The 21439-nt window shown below is 40.6% G+C and overlaps 2 protein-coding genes across 4 annotated transcripts in view; one reads left to right on the forward strand and one right to left on the reverse strand.

The window, feature by feature from the left end:
• Positions 1-12972, reverse strand: part of LOC117422907 (growth factor receptor-bound protein 2-like) — a 28876-nt gene extending 15904 nt beyond the window's left edge. The window contains exons 1-2 of one of the 3 annotated variants that reach the window (XM_034038149.3): positions 12786-12972; positions 10152-10450 (exon numbers count right to left, since the gene is read on the reverse strand). In XM_034038149.3, the coding sequence (XP_033894040.1) occupies positions 10152-10229 (78 nt within the window). In that variant the 5' untranslated portion in view covers positions 10230-10450; positions 12786-12972. The remainder of the gene's footprint in view (positions 1-10151; positions 10451-12785) is intronic. The other 2 variants (XM_034038148.3, XM_058989759.1) reach the window with 2 other exon arrangements.
• A 1778-nt stretch (positions 12973-14750) lies between these two features.
• Positions 14751-20785, forward strand: LOC117423602 (melanin-concentrating hormone receptor 1-like). The gene is made up of 3 exons (XM_034039663.3): positions 14751-14858; positions 15371-15486; positions 16659-20785. Exons 2-3 carry the CDS (start codon positions 15426-15428, stop codon positions 17693-17695), a joined length of 1098 nt encoding a protein of 365 aa, XP_033895554.3. The 5' UTR covers positions 14751-14858; positions 15371-15425; the 3' UTR covers positions 17696-20785.
• Positions 20786-21439: the final 654 nt, after the last annotated feature.

Raw genomic sequence — 21439 nt, forward strand, 5'->3', positions numbered from 1 at the left:
CATTCTGTTAGTAGGCTAAAGTAAAATGATCCCACAGGTATAATTTTTCCAATGCAAGTGGTCCAAAGAATCCCAATACCAACTCTGCATTTCTGCCGACTGCTATCACGCTGAGAGCACAATGTGGTATTTCAAAGAGCAAGGGGGAATTTGGGTTTAAAAATAAATAAAAAAACGACTTCAACCACGTCAGAACCTTCTATATAGAAACCAGCCAGAATCAAGTATTCTTAAACAGTTCTGTGTCTCCATGGCTTTCTAGACAGCAAGCGCAATAGAGTCACCAACACTAAAAACGGCTCCACAAGAGAGGTCTCTAATTAGACACGTTGTTCTCATGGTGAACTCTATTGAGAGTGAATTACAGTTTGTATTACCGATTTAGGTATTACAAGCCACCGTTGCTCTTTGCTGTAGGAGTGCTTAAACATTATTAAAACTGCATGTTAAAACCCTGTACCGTTCATTTAATTCATTTTCGCTTTCAATGCTGTTACCGCGTGTTTCACAGACACAGAAATTACTGCTAATTGCTGCATAGGTGCCGAGGTGAATAAAGTATAGGGGTCTCCGGAGGAAAGAAAAGAGCTAAAGAAAAATACTAGAATTTTCAATTATGTTCCACCTTTGTTATGTTCCTGCACAACCCATAATTGTACTCTGTAGGCAAAAACTGTCTCAACCCAATAACTGAATGCGAACCAATTGCATGCACTTCACTTGAGCACTAACACAATTTGTGCTACATTTAACAGAACACCAATCTCAGTTGATTGCATTTGACCCTCTCTGCATACCTTTTATATCACATTGTTCGTCCCTCAGTGGGTAGGTCTGTCGTCACTCATGGATTTTTTTCATGTGTGTGTGCGCGTGACACACGATGAACCGTCACATAGCCTCTATTCATTTCTTCTTAAAATCTGTCAGCACACACACAAAGTGTATTGAGGCAACAGGAAATGACTTGAGTACGGATGATACACCTAACAGGATGCCTGCATGAATCTCCTTGTTGGTGCACTGCAGAGCCATGCACGAGGTGGTAGACAGATAGCCTATACATGAAAGCTCAGGAACACAACTGAAAAAGCTGCTCAAAAACCACAACGGAAAAGGCTTGACTATCTGAAAAGCTTGTGCTCCAATTTACTAAACATATCTGCCTTGCAATGCATGGTGTTAAGTAACCAACAATAATGAGTTTCATTGATCACAATAGCGCAATGAAGAGAACAATGGGCTACTTTCAAAACCTTTTGCTTCTGCAAACTGTTCTTAAGTTTTATTTTAAAACTATTATAAAACTTGCTTTAAATCACAATAAATTGCTTTGGAATAAATTGTAAAATCAAGTCATCATGACACATTTCCTTAGCAAAAGACCTGCATATAGTGCAGCTGTGTCACTCATGACACTACAAAAATCACACAGGACCTGCGATTTTCCATGATAGCATCCAATATAGAGGGAATTGTAGAGGCCATTCCATCCCATTATCATTGTGCCGCAGGTCTCCTGAGTGTAGTATTAATGCACCGACACAACGTTATGCACACTAGTTAAACAAAACTGAAAACGTGGTGCTCCACAGCTTGGCTTGAAACTAACACTAGCCATGCATCCAGTGCTAGGTTTCAAAACTACCCTTAAATCAGTATATTATTGAAATGATCAGGAGCCAGGAGTTTGTTTTAAGTATATATTTTTCCCTCCTTTATAGCTGTATGAACAACTCCTTTTAGGAAACCTGTAGACTCAAGTGTGACTTATTCATGCTGTGCGGGCACCTGAAGCGCATGACCTGGTGCAGAGTTCGTGCCAGTTGCAAGCCCTGCCATAGAGCATGTGCCTATTGTGTAGTACCTGCTTGTGCAAATCAACTCACTGCAATGCATTGGGTGCAAGAAGTGCATTGTGCAGACAATCCTAAATCATTGTAATTGTACCTTTGGCTTTAGGGCTCTTATGAAAATTAATATAGTAGATGGAGGCAACAAAATGCATGATCCAAAACAAAGGCTGTCAATCAGGAATTACAATTTGATTTACATTCCAATTCAAAACAGCCTCTCTATTTTTTGAAGACTTTAGCAAAGCACTCCCTGCAGCAACAGAAACATGATGCACTGTGATCAGAGTAGGTGTATTTACACACCTTTATCCCAAGAATGTGCATCATAGGCACATTAATAATAGCCATCTGATAAAAGAACAATAAAATGAATGTTGGGCACACAAAGTACAGCACGACGATTTCAAAGCTGCTGGAACAGTCACTGAACATTGGTACACGTGTACAAAAAAAACCCCACTAACAGTAGTTATTAACTAACCTGTTATTTTATCATGGCTAGGATCTGTATTTAAATTTTTTACTGCTCAAAAACATTTCATGGGGGGGGGGGGGGGGGGTTGTGAATAAGCCTATATAGAAAAACATCAGAAATAAATAATAACTCTTTCTGTGATTTAGAAATGAAGACTGTGTCTTTAAAAGGGATTTATTTCCAATCAAGTGGCCTCCTCTTCTACCCACATAAATGAAACTAGTTCCACTGGCACTGCCCTGCTTTTTAAATAACTACAATTACAGTTGTCTTGCACCATGGTGACCAGAAAACAACTGCACTTTGACTCTGCACAAGAGAGCCAGACAGGTAATCACAAGCTGCAATTGCCCGAGAGGCTTGCCGAGTGTTATTAAATCCTACATTAAGCCATGTGTCGTGTATTTAAGTAGAATGCAATGGTATTTAAAAGTTTGCAGTTAACCAAAGCCACAGTGGATAGACACAACGTCGTCTTATTTTTTTATATATATAAATGTAGTAGTCACCAATTATTTTTATTTTTTCTCCCAATTTAGAATGTCAAATTATTTTTAGGCTCAACTCACCGCTACCACCCCTACGCTGACTTGGGAGGGGTGAAGATGAACACATGCTGTCCTCCGAAACGTGTGCCGTCAGAAGACCACTTTTTTACACACTGCAGACTCACCGTGCAGCCACCTCGGAACTACAGCGTCAGAGGACAAGGCAGCTCTGGGCAGCTTACAGGCAAGCCCGCAGGCACCCAGCCAGACCACAGGGGTCGCTGGTGTGCGGTGAGCCGAGGACACCCTGGCCGACATAAGCCCTCCCCCGGGTGGCGTTCGGCCAATTGTGCACCGCCCCCTGGGAGCTCCTGTCCACGGTCGTCAATGGAATAGCCTGGACTCGAACCGGCGCTATAGGGCGCAACAGAAGGGCCGAAGTCCAAAACTATTATTTTCTGTTACTATTTGAGGCTACTCCAGAATTAATCAATCAACTAGGTAATGGTGTATACAGTAGATGGGGCCCCAAGGAAAAGCAGGTATGGAGAAACTCTTGAAATAGAAACTGGATTTTTGTAGTTCTTACTTGTGGATAGGACACTTGTGGTGGTTGGGGGCTGAACTATCCAAGTAATTTGTTGGGTGATTCGGTTTCATTTTTGTTCTGTTTGCATGAGATATTTCTTCTGGGTTACTAGCATTTGTATGATTCATCTGCCAGCTATGTGGGAAGCCACGTTGAGAAGGTCTTGCGATTCTTGAACTGTGGTGGTTTTGGAGAGCCGCTTGAGGCAGCCATCTAGAGATGGTCTAAAACAGCTCTTAGGTTGTGTTTACAACTGCTGTCACGTCCTTAGAAGAACGACTCCATTCTCAAGCAAGTTGTACAAACAGTTTCTCTTCCTGTTTTATCCTGTTGCTATGCTGGTTATGTTGCAAAACCAGATGGGTATTTTAATGTATTATTTCATGCTGTCATCAATTATTACAAACTTTTTCTTTCCCTATAAAAATTAGGGATGTGACTTTTTGTGAATGTCACAAGTCAAAATACTGTACCTGAGACAGCCCCTCTCGTCATACCCAGTCTTTTTAGGGTGGAACGATTCATTTCCAGAGAACCCTGCTGACACCCTATCTACACTTTCCCAATGGTGCGCCTCTCATGAGGAACTTTCACATACAATCTTGCTCATTTATTTATTTTTAAATCAACAGATGCAAAAAAAATGCAGTGTGCAGCAATATTGAACAAACAACTAAGCCTGCAACCCAAGGTGTGAAATGCCCCTTTTGCTTCCCGAGTCGTCTGCACCAATTCTGATTGTGCAAAGACCTAAGTGCAGCGCAAACAGGAAGGTAGGAGGTAAAGCTCAGTAAAGCATGCAACAGACCGGTCAAAAACAAGTTAAACAAATAGCGATCAATGAAATGTTTTAGGGAGATGGGGTCACATTAAAACAGCATTACCACAGAACTAAACTCTGCTGCTTGATGGAAGAGATAATTAAACAGCACTGGATTTAATACAGCAAGAGTCCCTTCTGCAATAGTGTGTTGTAACACAAGCAGTACGATATAAAAGCTCAACTAAGAGGAAACACACTTGGGTAAAAACCACAGAGACGATTCTAAAGCAAAGATGTTTACACACAGTTTTAAAAATCAGTACGAGGCGTTGTGGGAGAAACCTGTGATTCAGTTTGACTCCACTGGAAGGTCCACTCCTTTTACTGCACACTTAAGACTGGTTTCACACAATAATGTTAGCAGTAATGGGACTACTTTGCCTAAAGTAACTTGCTAATGTGGTGGAAGACTAGTTGCCAATAGGGGTCAGGGAAACCAGACGTTAAATCGCAAACATAAGATGGATTTAACTCAAGGGTGCAGCTAGAAGATGTCCTTCGACTACTTCGTCTTTCGGGTGAGATGTAATTGTAAGTGACTCTGCAGCTGATGCAGAGTTCACACACCCTAGTCTCTGTAAGTCGTCTTGGATAAAGGCGTCTGCTAAATAAACAAATAATAATAATAATAATAATAATAATAATAATAATAATAATAATAAAGTTTAATAACCTTTCCACATCAATGCCAATGCTTTTCAGTGGCCCCCTTTCCTTGACCTGGGCAACCTAAAAGACTGCATATAAAAATATAGGTCCGAGGCACTCCCCCACCCCACCCCACCCCACCCCACCCCACCCCACCCCCACCACTTCCCTTTCTGGTCATGTGGGGTGGACTTCCATGGTCACACACTGTACAGCGTACAGTTCATTATGCTCCTTGTATGAATATTCATTTAGATTTTCCTGTACTAATATTAAATTTTGATTTTGTTTAGAAAGGTGTGTTTGCGACTGCTTATTTATGACAGGACAATGCACGATGCGAGACTGTCCAGCTATTTCTTGGTGTTCCCCTTGCTAAACTTGTTGCTCAACTACAACTGGTGTTCTGACGTTGCATGGGTTTGAAGTTTAGGCAGAAATTGAGGCAACATATTTTAAAACGTATAGACTTCAAAATATAAATGCATGCGTAACGGCTCTCTCAGTCTGCAAATGGCCAAATCTGAGCAGAGGGAGAGAGATTCTCCCACTTCTGATAACCACTGTGGCACAAAATGAAAGTCTTCAAATGTGGCTAGCAAGACCCAGGCCTGTTCTACAGTATCATGGCTTGAGCTTCTCCACTGCTGCATGGTGCCCAAAGGGTGTAGCTACTGGGCTATGACATCACAGCATGTTGTATCCTGGTCACGTTTCAGTTCTACTCACTCGAACGCCTATTCAAACACTCCAGTTACTGTGGGTGCATGGGCGTGTTTGACATGATGCTGCGGCTGCTTTTACAAAATGAACACATTTTCCTTGAGTATGTCCGGACCCCTCCCTCATACTGCACCAGACCTGATCATTTTAAATGAAGAAAGGATCCTAGAAGTGAGCCAGCCAATTGAAAAATATATATATAATTGTCACACATAAAATTATTAAAATCACTGAAAGGGTTTCTCATTGGGTACATGGCTGTGTAAATACTGTATTCAGCAGAATTTAAAAGTAACATAGCTTCCATTTTTTTCTTTATAGTGTCAGACAGGGGAATGTTCTTTTATTCTGGGAAGTACTATTTAATTTTTTTTGACAAAGATGCCACTCTGTTTAGTAATGGGATCCTGCTTGAATCCAGTTTAACAGCAGGGTGTGACTCAGGCTAAAAGCTAAAAGCAACGTGCCCTTGAGGTCAGTAACTGGTTTTCCTCTCAATATTCACGGACACCCACCCACATCCAAAAGCCTTTTGTTAAAGATGTAGCTGGCTCCAGCAATAATCTGTCATCCTCGTCCTTTGGGGTTTAACAATTGATTGCACACCCTCACCCCCCAGACCCCAAAGCGACTGAAATAATAAGATGATCAGAGAGTGGATTGGTTTTGCAAAACTGAATGCCTTTGGGATTGAGTGGGTGACCTGAAAACACTTGGAGCAAGTTTCTAACCAAATGTGAAGTGAGCTCGGAATCTGGTCTGTTTTAACCAAGTTCATGAAAGTCATGATGTGTGTGCGGCACAGAAAACATTACGGATTTTTTGAGAAAATCCCCGTCTACACAGACCTTTCCAAATACAAGAAAGAAATATATAAATATTTGAGTATAAAAAGAACACACTATTAAAACTAAACAGCACCAACATTCAGTAAATTTGTGGATTACACTACACTGGAAATCCCCTCTGCAGAAAACACCCACTGCACTGCTGCTGCACCAGAATACTATATTGCTGCACCTAGAATCTCAATGAGTTACACACCACAGGGGAACAAGTGTTACAACTAAAAACAAGCCGAATGGTTTTGCAGCTTTTTCTTCTTCTAAAGCTTTATCATAGGGTGCTGCAATTAATCTTGTCTGTCAGGAGGATGTAGATAAAGCTTGTGTAATAACATGATTGCAAGAGAACTCAGATCCTCATTTCAGAGTCTGTTTCTAAGAAACTGCAACCTGCGAGGATGGGTGGGAGGGAGACAAAACCCCACAACTGCTGTATGAAAGGAAAATATGAGTTCCACAATGAAATTAAAATGAAAAGAGAATATTGTGTTTTTATTATTTATTGATTTCTAGCTGTAGCAATAAGCAGGTCTGTCAAGAGATCAACCGAGTAAATTACTGACTCCACTTTCCTTTTGCTGGCAGATGGTACTGTAGAACAAGACCAGTTTTGTACAGGCTTGCTGGGATAACGCAGGCTACAGCATGGTTTCTGTATAACTGCTCTTACGCATCTGTAAACAGCTGCTGTTTGGAGATGGAGTTGGCTATATAAATAAAAAGGCTGAAATCGACCCAAACTCACCAGTACTGTGCATGAACAAGAGCCAAAAGTCATTGCAACACTTACTTCGTCAATTACAGTAAAAGGGGCAATACTGAAATATAAAAGAATATACATGATGCACAACTACTGCCCTTAGCCATGCAAGGCATGTTCAGTTATAGGCAGCCTTCAGTATGTAACATATAACCTGTCTCCACTGCAGTTATGCAGGACTTATTTCAATCAAACAAAAACACTTCTCTTTTCATCGTTCTAGTTCAGCTTGTGGCCATACACCCGGCTGCATGTATCACCTTTAACAATATCAAGGGTAGAAAACAATGCCCACAACTATCTCACCTCCAATCATCACAAGCAAAACAGCCTCCCAGACAACACTGTGGAATAATAAGTCTTTAGATATTGCGATTATCAGTACACAAGGCACTGACTGTAGCAGCTCTACACAGAACACAGAACGCACCCAAACAGCTTTAACCTGTCTCTGAAGTCATGCTAGGCTCAAGAGCCGATATCTGTGTGCCCAGTCCACTGGGATTCTGCATTTGACAAGTCAGTTTGCCTGCCTGGTTTTTATGGCTATAAAATCAAACAGTATGTAAACTGTAGAAAGTCATTATAACTCTTGATTCGCACAACAGGGCCAACAATCAATAAATAAATAAATTTATATATATATATATATATATATATATATATATATATATATATATATATATATATATATATATATATATATATATATATAATTTTTTATTTTATTTTTAAATCAAAGATAAAATGATCAAATCCAGTCTGTGAGCAACAATATTTCCATTTATATTGGTCACACATATTACAAGACACAGGCCCTCTCAATAAAACCATGTCAATAACAATCCAATCGGTTTCAGATTACAGAAGCGCCCAAGATAATGTGGAAAACCTAGTGGGGGAGGGGTCTTGTATTCTAAAACAGCTGTTAAAACCCATCACATAGTGCTTGAAGCTCTTTTCTACTGCAGCTCATGTACACTTTGATACAGGTCAAGAGCTTGTGCTGGTCTGAAGTTCCTTGCTCCAGGTGACTATTTCACCACCTTTTATAAGCAAGAGGTCGAACCAATACATGATTCTTTTACTGACTGTGAAAACACTTCACAACCTGGCACCGGCATATCTTTCTCAGCTTGTACAAAAATTACATACAACACCACAGCACCCCATGTCCTGCTGAAGTGACCCTCTTTTCTTTGCGTCTGTCTCGCAGTACATGGAAGGAACCCTTTAAATGACTTTGCCCCAGTGCAATGTAACTCGTGCGAAAGGAACAGCAGGAGTATGTTATGATTATACCAGTTTATTTAAAATCAAGATACGTTTTTATAATTGCGAGGCTGATCTGCTGTTTTAACTGTGAAGTGCCCCTACACATGCCTTACCAAAAGATCCCAACTTGGTCTAATGTTCAATCACCAGTTCCCCTCTTAGAAGTAACGATTAGTCTGGGTTAACAGCAGGCAAGGTTGCATAGGGAGGATTGTATAAATGCTGGTATACTGACAGGCATTTAGAGATTAAAGCTTTACATATTGATTACATTAATACAATCTAAGACTCAGGTTTTCCATGTGTATTTGAAAAGCTCTCTCGGGACAGCTGGAACTGGCCAAAACATTAGGCAACCCAGCTTTCTTTATCAATCAATCAACGTCCATAAAGTCATGGATAAAAATAATACCATCCAGTGGAATTTGATCTTGCTGTAGCAGATGTCTTTAATTCTACTGAATCATTAAAGACTTACACTTGGATAGAATTGAGGGTTGTTCTGAATAAGAACATAGCTTCTAGGTGAACTGAAGGGGCCCAAGTATTAGGGGCAGCAGTGTGGAGTAGTGGTTAGGGCTCTGGACTCTTGACCGGAGGGTCGTGGGTTCAATCCCAGGTACAGTATATAACAGCAGTGTGGAGTAGTGGTTAGGGCTCAGGACTCTTGACCGGAGGGTCGTGGGTTCAATCCCAGGTACAGTATATAACAGCAGTGTGGAGTAGTGGTTAGGGCTCTGGACTCTTGACCAGAGGGTTGTGGGTTCAATCCCTGGTAGGGGACACTGCTGCTGTACCCTTGAGCAAGGTACTTTACCTAGATTGCTCCAGTAAAAACCCAACTGTATAAATGGGTAATTGTATGTAAAAAGAATGTGTAGAAAATAATGTAATTGTATGTAAAAATAATGTGATATATTGTAACAATTTTAAGTCGCCCTGGATAAGGGCGTCTGCGAAGAAATAAATAATAAAATAAATAACTTTATACATGTTCTTCCACCATATTGTGCTGAATTTAGAAAATACTAAAAATAAAATAATAATAAAAACAAACGTTTCGACCAGAGGTCTTTGCATTTGAAATGACCTATCTTTTAGTAACTGCCAAGCAAATATAAAACAGCTAACACACACTCAACTGGGGAACTAAAACAGCTCTGGAGAATGACATAACGAGTTGCTGGTTTGTTTGAAATCAAATACTGTCTGTATATGTTAATGTACTGGCAACGGCTCATTAAGAACAGTATACGTGTTAAATATTGATGGTGTTTCTGTGATATTACTTAGCTCTTTGAGCTTGAAGGAACTGGACCCCACTGCTGTACGAACGTGTCTACACAATGCCAGAACTAGAAGTCTTACAATCACTCAATTCAAAGTGTACTTCGGAGGATAGCGTATAAAATGGGTCTGGGCAGATGAATATAAATCCTAAAGCTGTTACGACAAATATATACCCACCTTAGCGGGACTAACCTCTCCCCAGATCTGTGTGACTCAGGACAACACAATACAACATGTTTTACACACACACATAATAATAATAATTATTATAATAGCATCGTACTCAATAACGTATACAATTCAACAGCATGAAAGATCTTCATAGAAAGATACCGGATGTTAACTTAATCAAATATGAAAACAGAAAAACACCAAATACCTTCAGCACGTCCCCACGTTTAAAACTCAGCTCATCGTCCGCAGTGGCTTTAAAATCGTATTTGGCAACGGCTTCCATGCTGGTTATATTGTATACTCGCTGTCCTTCCAGTATCTGACCGATACTGTGTGTCGACGGCGTGGTATCAAATCGAGGTTCTCTTTATCGTTTGAAATAAAAAGCAGTCAGTCTGTGTCTGTGTGTTATCCTGGAAACTAGAATCACTCCGAGTCTCTCCTCCCGGCTGAGACCCGCTGCTCCACGTTTACTTCTCTCACATACAGATCGCTGCGACGTCCCTGGAAACAAAAAAAAAATATCTCTCAATAAGCCCTGCTTATTAATATTTCTGAACTATCAATGTTTTTTAATGCTGATATTAGTGTTTGGTGGAGCCGCGCCCCGAGCAACACCGAAAAATGCAGTGGCTTCCCAAAAGAGGAAGGAAACGATCTGCGTGACAGGTCACTGAACCAATCACGACTCAGCACATTCACGTACAGCCGTTCGGGGGCAGGTACTTGAAAGACAACGAATGAGTAACAAGAGAAGTCTCATCCAGCCAATTAGGGCACGGCACAGTCAAAACCATCCAATAAGACAAAAGGACCAGACTAGCGAATATTTAGGAAACCAATCCTTATCGAGCACCTTGTCCGTCCAGTCCACAGCTAGGATAGATGCATTTTTACCAGCAGGTTATTTTCATTAATTAATGTACCGTGTCCAAACCAAAGGCAAAATTCAACATCTTTGACCATACCACAAGGTGCACTTGCAGCAGCCGTTTACTGAGACGGACAAAGCAGCTCAATAAAATACACGTTAATTTCTCATTAAAATAAATAAATTGTGTAATTATATATATATATATATATATATATATATATATATATATATATATATATATATATATATATATATATATATATCCAAATACTAAAATAAAAATACAGAAGAAAAAAAAGATACGAGGCTACAGCTGAATCAATATACTGTATCCGAACCCCTTAATAAAACTGACATACAGCTCTAAAGCTGTTGGAAAGGTCACTCGCAAACGTCTGTTGCGGTTCACAAGGGGCTGGACTATAGTAAGGAATAACTTGTGGACGGTTCCTTCAAGAAGGCAGTTTCATTATGGCTTGATTTAATTAGGCACTACAATTTCGATTGAATCCAGGCTTCAGTTTACTTACACAGGCACACAACAGATTTCATGTGTGGTGCTTTTGTTTTCGCCATTGCATTTCAGAAAGTGTGTGTTCCCACAACAGCTAAACAACTGCTCGGGAACGTAAACAAACAAAGGCAACGCAAACAAGGTGAAAAAGGGGTCCGCTTTTAGAAGTCAAAACACCCAGAAGGCTATTGCAATACTACACCATGGAAGTAACAAAGTGAACTATTGTAAACCAGAGAGATCGGGGGCTGCTGCTTCTGTAATTTCAGCTTTCAAAATACAATCTACAACGAAAAAAGACAAATAAAACACAAATTTGCTACCTTCATACACCCTACCCTTTAAAGTACCCCGAGTATATTTGTACTAGTTCAACCGCAGCCCGCATTATTTATGTTTGTTGTCGGCCGACCAGCAGATGTTTATCATTCAGTGATGGTATGCCCATCAAGCTTGTGTCAGTTATTTCAGACTAAAGTACCCTTTTTATTTTTCTGTACGTATAAACCCTATTCACCATTTGAAAAAAATAAAAACACATATACATAATTAAACAAATCACCGTTTGGCACGATCTGAAAACTCGAGTCTTTGATTGTATTTATTTATTACATTTTACTAAATGTAAGCAGTTTTTTTTTGTTGTTTTACATTTATTTTTGTATTTTGAGGAGCAGAACCTTCACAATACATTCTCATGCTAATACATTCCAAAGCCTCGCTGCCAGTATAAAATGCATATTTACATAACTCCGGTGGGGCAAAATGTCAGGTCCCAGCAAAGCCGGTATAGCCAGTTTGACTCCATGTATGAAGCAGAAATAACCCTTTAAATGTGACCAGATGCCAAAGTGTAGAGGAAAGCCTGTGAAGACCCGAATTTCTCCCGTACGCTTCGTGATGTTTACCGCCAGCCCATCAACATCACGACTCCACCAGCACAGGAACTGGGGTTTTATTTTTGACCCCCCGTTTATTTTTCAAGAGCCTTGTCTTGTCAGTTTGTTGTCCTAACTGAGTAGCTATATGAAGAACGCATGCCCCTTGTGTATGGTAAGGTATATGTGTAAGTCAAGGCCAGTGTGTTAACCAAAATATGAGTATATTTCCAACACCAAATAAACTGAACTGTGTTTGAACGATGTTTCCTACTACGTGATCTGTAATGCTGCTGCTAATTCATTATAACATATGACGAGACGAGCTAGTAAGAGGTTTGAAGCTCTCACGGATTTCTTACTTCTCCCATATGTGTTGCCACTTTTCTCACACACACACACACACACACACACACACACACACACACATATATATATATATATATATATATATATATATATATATATATATATATATATAATGCTAGACTGCTCTGTACATCAGCCAGGCCTCTCTGATGGTAAAAATAGTGAAAGCACTTTTTTTTTTTTTTTTCTTTAAACAAAACTCACCCTCGGCCTTTCTGAGTCGACAGAACTCAATGGGTAGTCAAATGTATGTACCGCTCCAAGAAAAAACAGAAATGTATTTGATATATTATTAATTTTTACTAAAATTCTATATTTATTTCCGCTTTCTTACAGAAGCTGTCGGATAGCAACGTCTCTCTTCCCCGGGACGAGATCTCGCGAAACTTCACCGCAGATATGCGGGAACAGCAAGCCCCGCCCCATGATTACATAACCACGCCCGCTTCTGCGGTGCCCCGCCCCTTATTTGTACTTTTCGGCACGCCTCCTTTAACATTTCGGTATTACATTACAGTGTTATAAACACGCCCCCTCCCCAAAAGCCACACCATATTGTATGAAAGTGTGTTTGACTCTTTATGACGTTGTCCTCATTTTCTGGAGCACTTTTATAACGCCACCTACTTCTTATTTTCATTTTCTCTTTAAGTATATTTTGTCATGAAATCTTACTCGAGTTTTGTTAACCGCAAATGTTAATTCTAAATGTAATGTATCAAATGACATGAGTACAGCTAGTGTTCGGTACCTAATGGGTTAAGCCATGGATCATTTGACTGTCGAAGTCCTGTCGTTTTCTAATTAAACGCTTTGTTTGTTTAGTATTTTAGGGGGTGTTTTTTTTTTACTCCAGTAAAACTCCAGTTTTTTTTTTCTAAAACGAAAAACAATCTGTTAATGTTATACTGACATCTTGTGGGGGAGTCATGGTAATATAAAAATGGACAAAGGTATTCTGGCATTCCGTCTGACGTCACAGCTCTGGAGTGTTTCATGATTTTATCATTCTAAAACAGTGCTGCCACCTACAGGCAAGAATGTGTTTAAAGCCGTCGGTTTAATACAGGTGTGTTCACAATGGAGTTGCTCAGAGTTGTCATTATTATTATTATTATTATTATTATTATTATTATTATTATTATTATTATTATTTATTCAGTTTATCATGCAATTTTTTTACTGCGCTTGTCTAATTTACCACGCTTTCCCTTTATTCTGCAGGGGTTAAACTGTGGTTTACTACCCTTTGCAATGCTTTCGGCGCACTTCTTATAAGGCTGGCGTGAGTGATCGTTTCACAGGTATTTACACGTTTTGTAAGAACAGTAAATAAAAGCAGTAAGGTACCTAGGCTCCCATGGAAGAGCCTAACTAAACTGCACGCGGTGTGCGTTGACAGTACAATATACTCCTCCAACTCTTCAGCGTTCTCTGGTATATACTGCCATCAAGCGGACACCGGTGCAGAATTCCAACGCCAAAGCAGTAGCTTTTCACGTTGCAATGCTCGGTTAGGTTTTCTCATTCTCTATCGGTGCGCGCTCGTCCTAAGGCTTAATTAATGCAATTCATGTTTTCCACCCTGGCTGATGATGCATTGCAAGGCTTTATCTGCACGGGGAACTTGGCATCTGCAACAGTAACATGTACAAAAAGTCCATGCATTACATGTGTTCAGTAGACATCACCTGCGTATACCCTCGACTACATCACTGCCCGTGACATTGTAGTGACCCCACTGCTGTAACAATAATGATAGAGTCAGTAGCTTCAAATGTAATATGCATTGTTCACTTTTCCTTTGATTTTTTATTTTATTTTTTTCTATTAAGTCGAGTGTTTTTGGTTGTTGTGGAAGAGAATAGACGAGTGGAATTGCAGACAATATGGAACTCATGACATGCGTTCTTTGCCCAATTGTGTTACTGTTCTAAACAGATATACAATACATGGACCCACCCCCTCCCCTCGTTCCAAAACCATCAACGAATACAAATGAACTGTTGGAGAATGTACACCTTTCACCATTCAAAACAAATAGCCAAGGCTTTTAATACCATGACGTCAGACTGTGTGTCACAGAGGAGGGTTACAAGCAGCGCACACGCCCGTAGGCTATATCAGATGAAGAGGAATCCGATTCGCAGAAAGTGGCTCTTCAGCATCGCCTGAGTACTAGGGAAGATGAATGAAATGCAATAATTTGAATGAGCACACCCGCTTCTCCATCTCTTCAGCTGTCTGTGCGGTACACTTGTGAAGCTCACTCAATAGGTAAGTCTATTACAAACCAAATGGTAATATTATCAATAATATGGGTTTAAATCGTGTATGGTGACAAGCACGAAGATTTCATCTCAGTTGTTACAGATCATGTAGTTTTGGAGTTTGCACTTTTAAACTATATGCATGTAACATACATGCACTTTAACACGTTTGAACGTACAGACGCATTATAAAGGTTCTGGAAGCGATTGGACAGAAATGGCATTTGAAATAGTCCTGATTTTAACATTAGGATAAACTGGTTAAACCGTCCCGATTCACAAGCCTTCTGCAGCATCTGTGCAACAGAGAGGGTTCCAAAGTGTTCTTGTCAGGTTGCATGACATAATACGTCAATTTAACATCCAGTTACATTATGTATTGCGCTAGAAGTGTTTTGTTAGAAGCGTAGACGTGTATTATAGTAGACCTTTTAAAACTAAACGCAACAAGCGTAATGGGAGTTTAATTTCGCAAGACCTCAATGTTTTTTTTTTTTTGTTGTTTTTTTTTTTACCTAGACGAACTGTTTCTGCAATTGACGAGATACACCAGAAATATTTATCCCAAGACGTGATGGCATCCCACAACTTATCGCTTGTTGCTTCGGGAAACGATTCTTCTGCAAACTACACGGGTAAGTGACTGCCGGGCGAGGCTGTTTGCTAGTGCAATAGCAGTACCGCACAACACCTATGGAAATAATACATTTTTTTTTCAGCGCTCGGTCTAAGAACCCGGATTTGAAATCAGCACCACGGCACTCGGAACAGCTCCTGCAGCTGTTTGTTTGGTGTCTAAAGGGGGGGCTTTATTTAAAATCCAGTCTTACCCACTGCGCTGAAACAACTGCTCCCCGCCTCCCTATAGCCGTGAAGTGATGTTGACAGGAACAGACTAACCAGAAATGCAATCACTCGTACACCCGGGAGCGAAAGACTTTGAAATCACAATATTCAGTATGAGTCCTTAAACTGGGACAGTATGGACATATTGTGAATAACTTCCAACTTCCAAGCTACGGCGAAGCTCTAGCGTGTTTCTTCTCACGTTGGCAGTGTTTGATCTAATGTCATATTGAAAGTGAATGCAGAGACTCGTAGTGATATTCAGAGTGGAATCTTTTACTTTCAAAAAACTTTTTCTTGTGAATACATTATCTTATTGTCTTTGCAACAATTTATTACATTACAGTAGCAATTCGATAGATTTAATTTCTTTCCATTTAATATGACATGCTATTTGTTCTGTATATTTTTTCTATTGCAGTTTGTGAGAGAGATCTTTAAACTTCATAGCATTTACTGTATTTGGCTGGCCATTCAAAACCTGAGTCTAAAGCTGAGGGAACACAAAGCCACTTTTCAGGATCAGTGGCTTAAAACCTGGTTCCAGGAAACCGGGAGACCTAGTTTGAGACAACTTTGCTGCATCAAACCCCAAGTCTCCCCTGGTGTGCCGTGCAGTGGCCTGAAACCTAGTCTCCTGAAACCAAGTTCCAAGCCACAAAGTGGCTTTGTGCTCCCTCAGCTTAATTGCTGTGTGAGTCATCTTAATGGTTTGAGAGGTTTTCAGATTTAATACAATCAGAAAAAACTACCTAATAAAGCAACTAATAAACATAATATCTAGCCAGGTTATATACCCTGTTTTGTTGTTTTGTCAGAACTTCAATGGCTGTGAAGCCTCATTATATGGCATGAGAGACGAAACCTTTTCATTTTAAAAGCAGAGCCAGTGCTTTGATGTGATACTCACTCATGGCCACATTCTTCTGTGTAATTATTTGTATTATTATTATGTTTTCAGCTGCTGCAGAGAGGCCTCTGCACTACACCAACGTGATCATGCCAAGCATCTTTGGGATCATCTGCTTCCTGGGTATCATTGGGAACTGCATCGTCATCTACACCATTCTCAAGAAGACCAAGTTCGGAGCGAAGCAAACAGTGCCAGACATTTTTATCTTCAACCTCTCTATCGTGGACCTCCTGTTCCTCTTGGGCATGCCTTTCCTGATCCACCAGCTCCTGGGCAATGGCTCCTGGTGCTTCGGCTCCATCATGTGCACCATCATCACGGCGCTGGATACCAACAGCCAGATCGTCAGCACCTACATCCTCACCGCCATGACCGTGGACCGCTACTTAGCCACGGTCCACCCCATCAAATCCACCTACATTCGGACGCCTTGCATTGCAACCATGGTCATCTGCCTGATGTGGCTCCTGTCCTTGTTGACCATCATCCCTGTCTGGATGTACGCAGGTTTGATGTCCCTCAAAGATGGGTCGGTTCGGTGTGCCCTCCTCCTGCCCAATCCTGCCACCGACGCCTATTGGTACACCTTCTACCAGTTCCTGCTGGCCTTCGCCTTCCCACTCATCATCATCTGCATGGTGTACTTCAAGATCCTCCAGCACATGTCAAACACAGTCGCCCCTCTCCCCCAAAGAAGTCTTCGGGTGCGCACCAAAAAGGTCACCCGCATGGCTGTGGCTATCTGCCTGGCGTTCTTTATCTGCTGGGTGCCCTACTACATCCTGCAGCTGGTCCATCTGGGTGTGCAGAGGCCCTCCGTGGCCTTCATCTACGCCTACAACATCTCCATCAGCATGGGCTACGCCAACAGCTGCATCAACCACTTCCTATACATCGCGCTGAGCCAGACCTTCAAGCGTCAGTTCATGGTCGCCATCCAGCCAGCCCAGGAGCAGTTCCGGGTCAATAACAGCACGACCGATGGCAGCATGAGTCTCATGCTGGCACCAGAGTCTACCCAGCAGTCTCATTTTTCCAGGGAGTGCTCACAGAACACACTCCCCATGACTGTAGCGGCCCACTGAGATGGCCAGGCAAATCGAGAAAAGACGACAGTTATTTATTTCTTAGCAGACGCTCTTATCCAGGGCGACTTACAATTGTTACAAGATATCACATTATTTTTACATACAATTACTCATTTATACAGTTGGGTTTTTACTGGAGTACCTTGCTCAAGGGTACAGCAGCAGTGTCCCCCACTGGGGATTGAACCCACTACCCTCTGGTCAAGAGTCCAGAGCCCTAACCACTACTCCACATTGCTGCCCGTGGTAGTAACAGTGGACACGCAGCAATGCCTCAGGTTTGGTTTTTGACCCCGACAATTAATGCTAGTGAGGCAGTAAAGCCTAGGAGTCCCTCCTCGACACTCATCTCAGCACACAGCACCTTCACTTACAGACAGACTGTCAGTGGTGTAGATTTCTTACATTCACTGCACACATAGTGGCCATTAATCATGATTAAACGGAAGCGTGCACTGCCACGACATTGGAGGTGATTGGATATCATTAGTTCAGTGATGGCACAAGGCCACAGGCTGATCCAGCAGAACAGTCTTACTGTGAAGTGGAATGTCAGAACCTCTGTAAGATAAGGCATGCTTTTATCACATTTCCATCCTTGAGTCATCACAAACCAAAAGCAAACTGTGTCCCAGATGACTAACTTTCTCTCCATTGGAAGCCCAAGGGAGATCCAGACCCTATTTTGGCCAGATCTGAAGAAATTCTCCTTTGAGAGGGCAAGTGGGTCCTATTCCTTGGAGGTCAGACAATCCAAGTGCCGTGAAAGATTGAGAGATCCAGGGAAGGAATGAATCAGTGTGTCTCTCGGGAACAATTCACTGAAACTGCCCGAAAATGTGCCATTCTCTGTACACCACCACTTACAACCAGTACGGCTCTGTAGTAGCCATTTGGGATCAAATTCAATGAGTTATGGTGTGGCGCACGATGTAAAGGGAATATGCAGCTTAGAATAGCACACCTTGTTTTTCAAGTGGCAGTGAATCTGTACGGTGGTACATAAACAATACATCAAGGCAGCTGCTGTATACATTTTTAAATCAATATGTGCCTGTTGACCTTTAATTAAAGCTTTCTGTTATCAGATTGGCAAACGGCAGTTTCAAATCCAAATAATTTTTTTTTTTAGCAAACAAAAAACAGAATCAGGCAGAGCCGATGCAGTTCAAAGGTCACAGAGCGACGTGATTTTTTGGAATCAGGAATGACAGACATGTGTTCAAACAAGCTCCTAAACCTGCTTCATACTAGGAATCCCGAAGTGATTAATTGGACTAATAAGTATGAGCAGAAAGATTGATTATCATTTCAGTGAACAAAGCTACGCTAACATCAAACGTCAGGCTGTATGTTTCTTGCATCTTTAGGCACAGACCTGCGTATATGGATGTCAATTAATTTTGAGAGACAATTATGATGACCAAATGCCTCTTAGGTAGAACAGACATTCTTGCTGGGGTCAATGTAATTTAGTATTTTCACCCAGGCAGCTCTGAGAATTTCTATGAGAAATAATTGAGCTCCTTCTAAACAGGCAGGTGTCAGGTGTGTCTCTTTTAAAGATCAGTAACCCTGAGGTATAAGAAAAGCATTTCTGTTTAATCAGAATGTCTCTTACTTGATGCATTCATAATTGCTTTGCTCGGATAAACACACACCAACAGTCAAATCCTTATGATTGGTTGGAGAATTTTCTTTTTGAATCAGCAGAGGTTCAAACAAAGAAGAGATTATGCTGTCTCTGTGGGTTTTGCAGAGTTTGATTTTGTTGTTGTATTTTTTTGCACAGCAAATTAATTTATAGCTTGTCAAAAGTGTTGTTTACTGTGTAATGAATCGCCTCCTAATGGCTGTTCCGGTAATAATACTGACATCAGCATAAGACCTGTACTTATCTCTTGACTACAGAGCTTGCTCTTTAGTTGAATGGTAAGACGTTCGTCTTTGAACCGTACGGTTAGCAGTACCCGTCCAGCCGTCGTCTTTCCATTCAATTCAATGGTCTGCTGGTTTATTACAATTGAAAGGAGAATACAGGTTTAGCGGACTGAGCTGAAGTCTTGCCTTGTGTGTTGTATTTGCATGTTTTATCTTCAGTGTCTCAATGGCTGTGTCTATTAAAAGTACAGTGTATGTGAAGAATGGAGATGTACTCTGAAACTGTGAGCTTTTTCCCCCCAAACCACCTTTCATTCAAAGATGGGATAAATGGAGTGATCTCATCTGAAAGAAGTGAAGATTTCCTTGTTGCACTATAATTTTACAGTAACACTTTAGTTAAGGGGTTTGGCATAAACAATTAACAATGCATGTATAAGTGAATTACAAAAGAGGTCAGAAACAATATTATACAGTTAGTAATAAGACTATAACACATGTAACTAAGGCACTAATAAGAAACCTTGCAACTACTTTAAAACATGACAATGAGGTTACACTAGTTAGGTGGTTATATACAGTCTATAAACATATTATTAAGGATGTTATTACCAGCTCTAGATTATGATTATTAGTGTTCAGCTTCACTTGAAACATTTAGAAGATTCACTGGTTCCCAGGGTAGGGTTATAAACACAGTGTGATTTAACGGAATGATACCAAAAGTTAATTTGGGCAAAAAATAGAACGTCTGTGATAGTGCTGCAAGTGCTCATGAATGAAGTAAGAAATCTATACCATTATTATGACTCCTTTAAATAATATCCCTTAGAAAAGTTTAAATGTGCCATAAAGCACAGTGCCAGCATGGTCAAGCATAAGTAAGGATTGTAAAGCACAGAGAGGTATGGTAAAGCAAATTAAAAAACCATGGCAAAGTAGTGTGATCTATGGGAAATGCATATTCTAACCATGGGAAACGCTTGGTAGAGGTGCAAAAATACTACGGTAAACTTTTATAAAGGATGTTTCTATAGCAACACAATGTGATTAGCTTATTAATTGTATTAATATAATGTTGTTATTCATTCATTCATTTGCTGTTAAACTCTAAATTGTTAAGTGACATTGTGATGTGCTACGACTGTACCATACCAAAATGCTGCGCAAGAATGTACTTGCTGTTTTAGAAACTATAAAGAGTGACTGTCGTCTGGCTTGTGTATTGTCTGCCTCATATTTTTTGGATTGTGTTGTTTTAAAATGTTTCTGTTGGAAGCAGTGGTGTAGTTGAGCCAGAACTTGCATATAGTCTAGCCAAGTCACGTGACTCACATCTCCCGCACAGCTGCCTCATTTAGTCAGTAGTCCTCTTGATGAAATGAAAAGAACATTAGGAACTTCTACTACAAACTACTTCTGTAAGGTTAAAAATGCTGATGAAGACGACAGTGAATCGACTAGGACTGTGGACACAAACACAAACGAAGCCACTGACCCACAGACACGTAAAGTACAGCATTCTGACAAGATGGAGAAAGACACTTTGTGGAAATACTTGTAGAGATTAGATGAATGCGTGACCTATTGTATGTGTTACTAGAAGTTCAGTATGCAAATGCAATGGGAATTCATATAACAATTCTTGTTTCAGAAAATCAATATTTCAATGGTGTTCTGGCACCTTCAGATTTAGAAGCACACCACTGACGTTTATGCATCAAGTTACCGTTTCACAAACTGCCACTCACACTTACACAATGTGTGTTCCCTTGGTGAGGAAGGGAAGTGTCACAGCCGGTGCCCTTATCTAATGTAATGCTTTGCCATGAAACAGACCTTTCCACAGTTTCCAATAAT

Source organism: Acipenser ruthenus, chromosome 17 (assembly GCF_902713425.1).
Source record: "Acipenser ruthenus chromosome 17, fAciRut3.2 maternal haplotype, whole genome shotgun sequence".
Classification (NCBI taxonomy): domain Eukaryota; kingdom Metazoa; phylum Chordata; class Actinopteri; order Acipenseriformes; family Acipenseridae; genus Acipenser; species Acipenser ruthenus.

Excerpts from the sequence above, each read along its gene's own strand:
- LOC117423602 (XM_034039663.3), top strand. The coding sequence starts at position 15,426 with ATGGCATCCCACAACTTATCGCTTGTTGCTTCGGGAAACGATTCTTCT. Across the intron at positions 15,487-16,658 it reads TTCTTCTGCAAACTACACGG|CTGCTGCAGAGAGGCCTCTG; the intron begins GTAAGTGACTGC and ends TTATGTTTTCAG.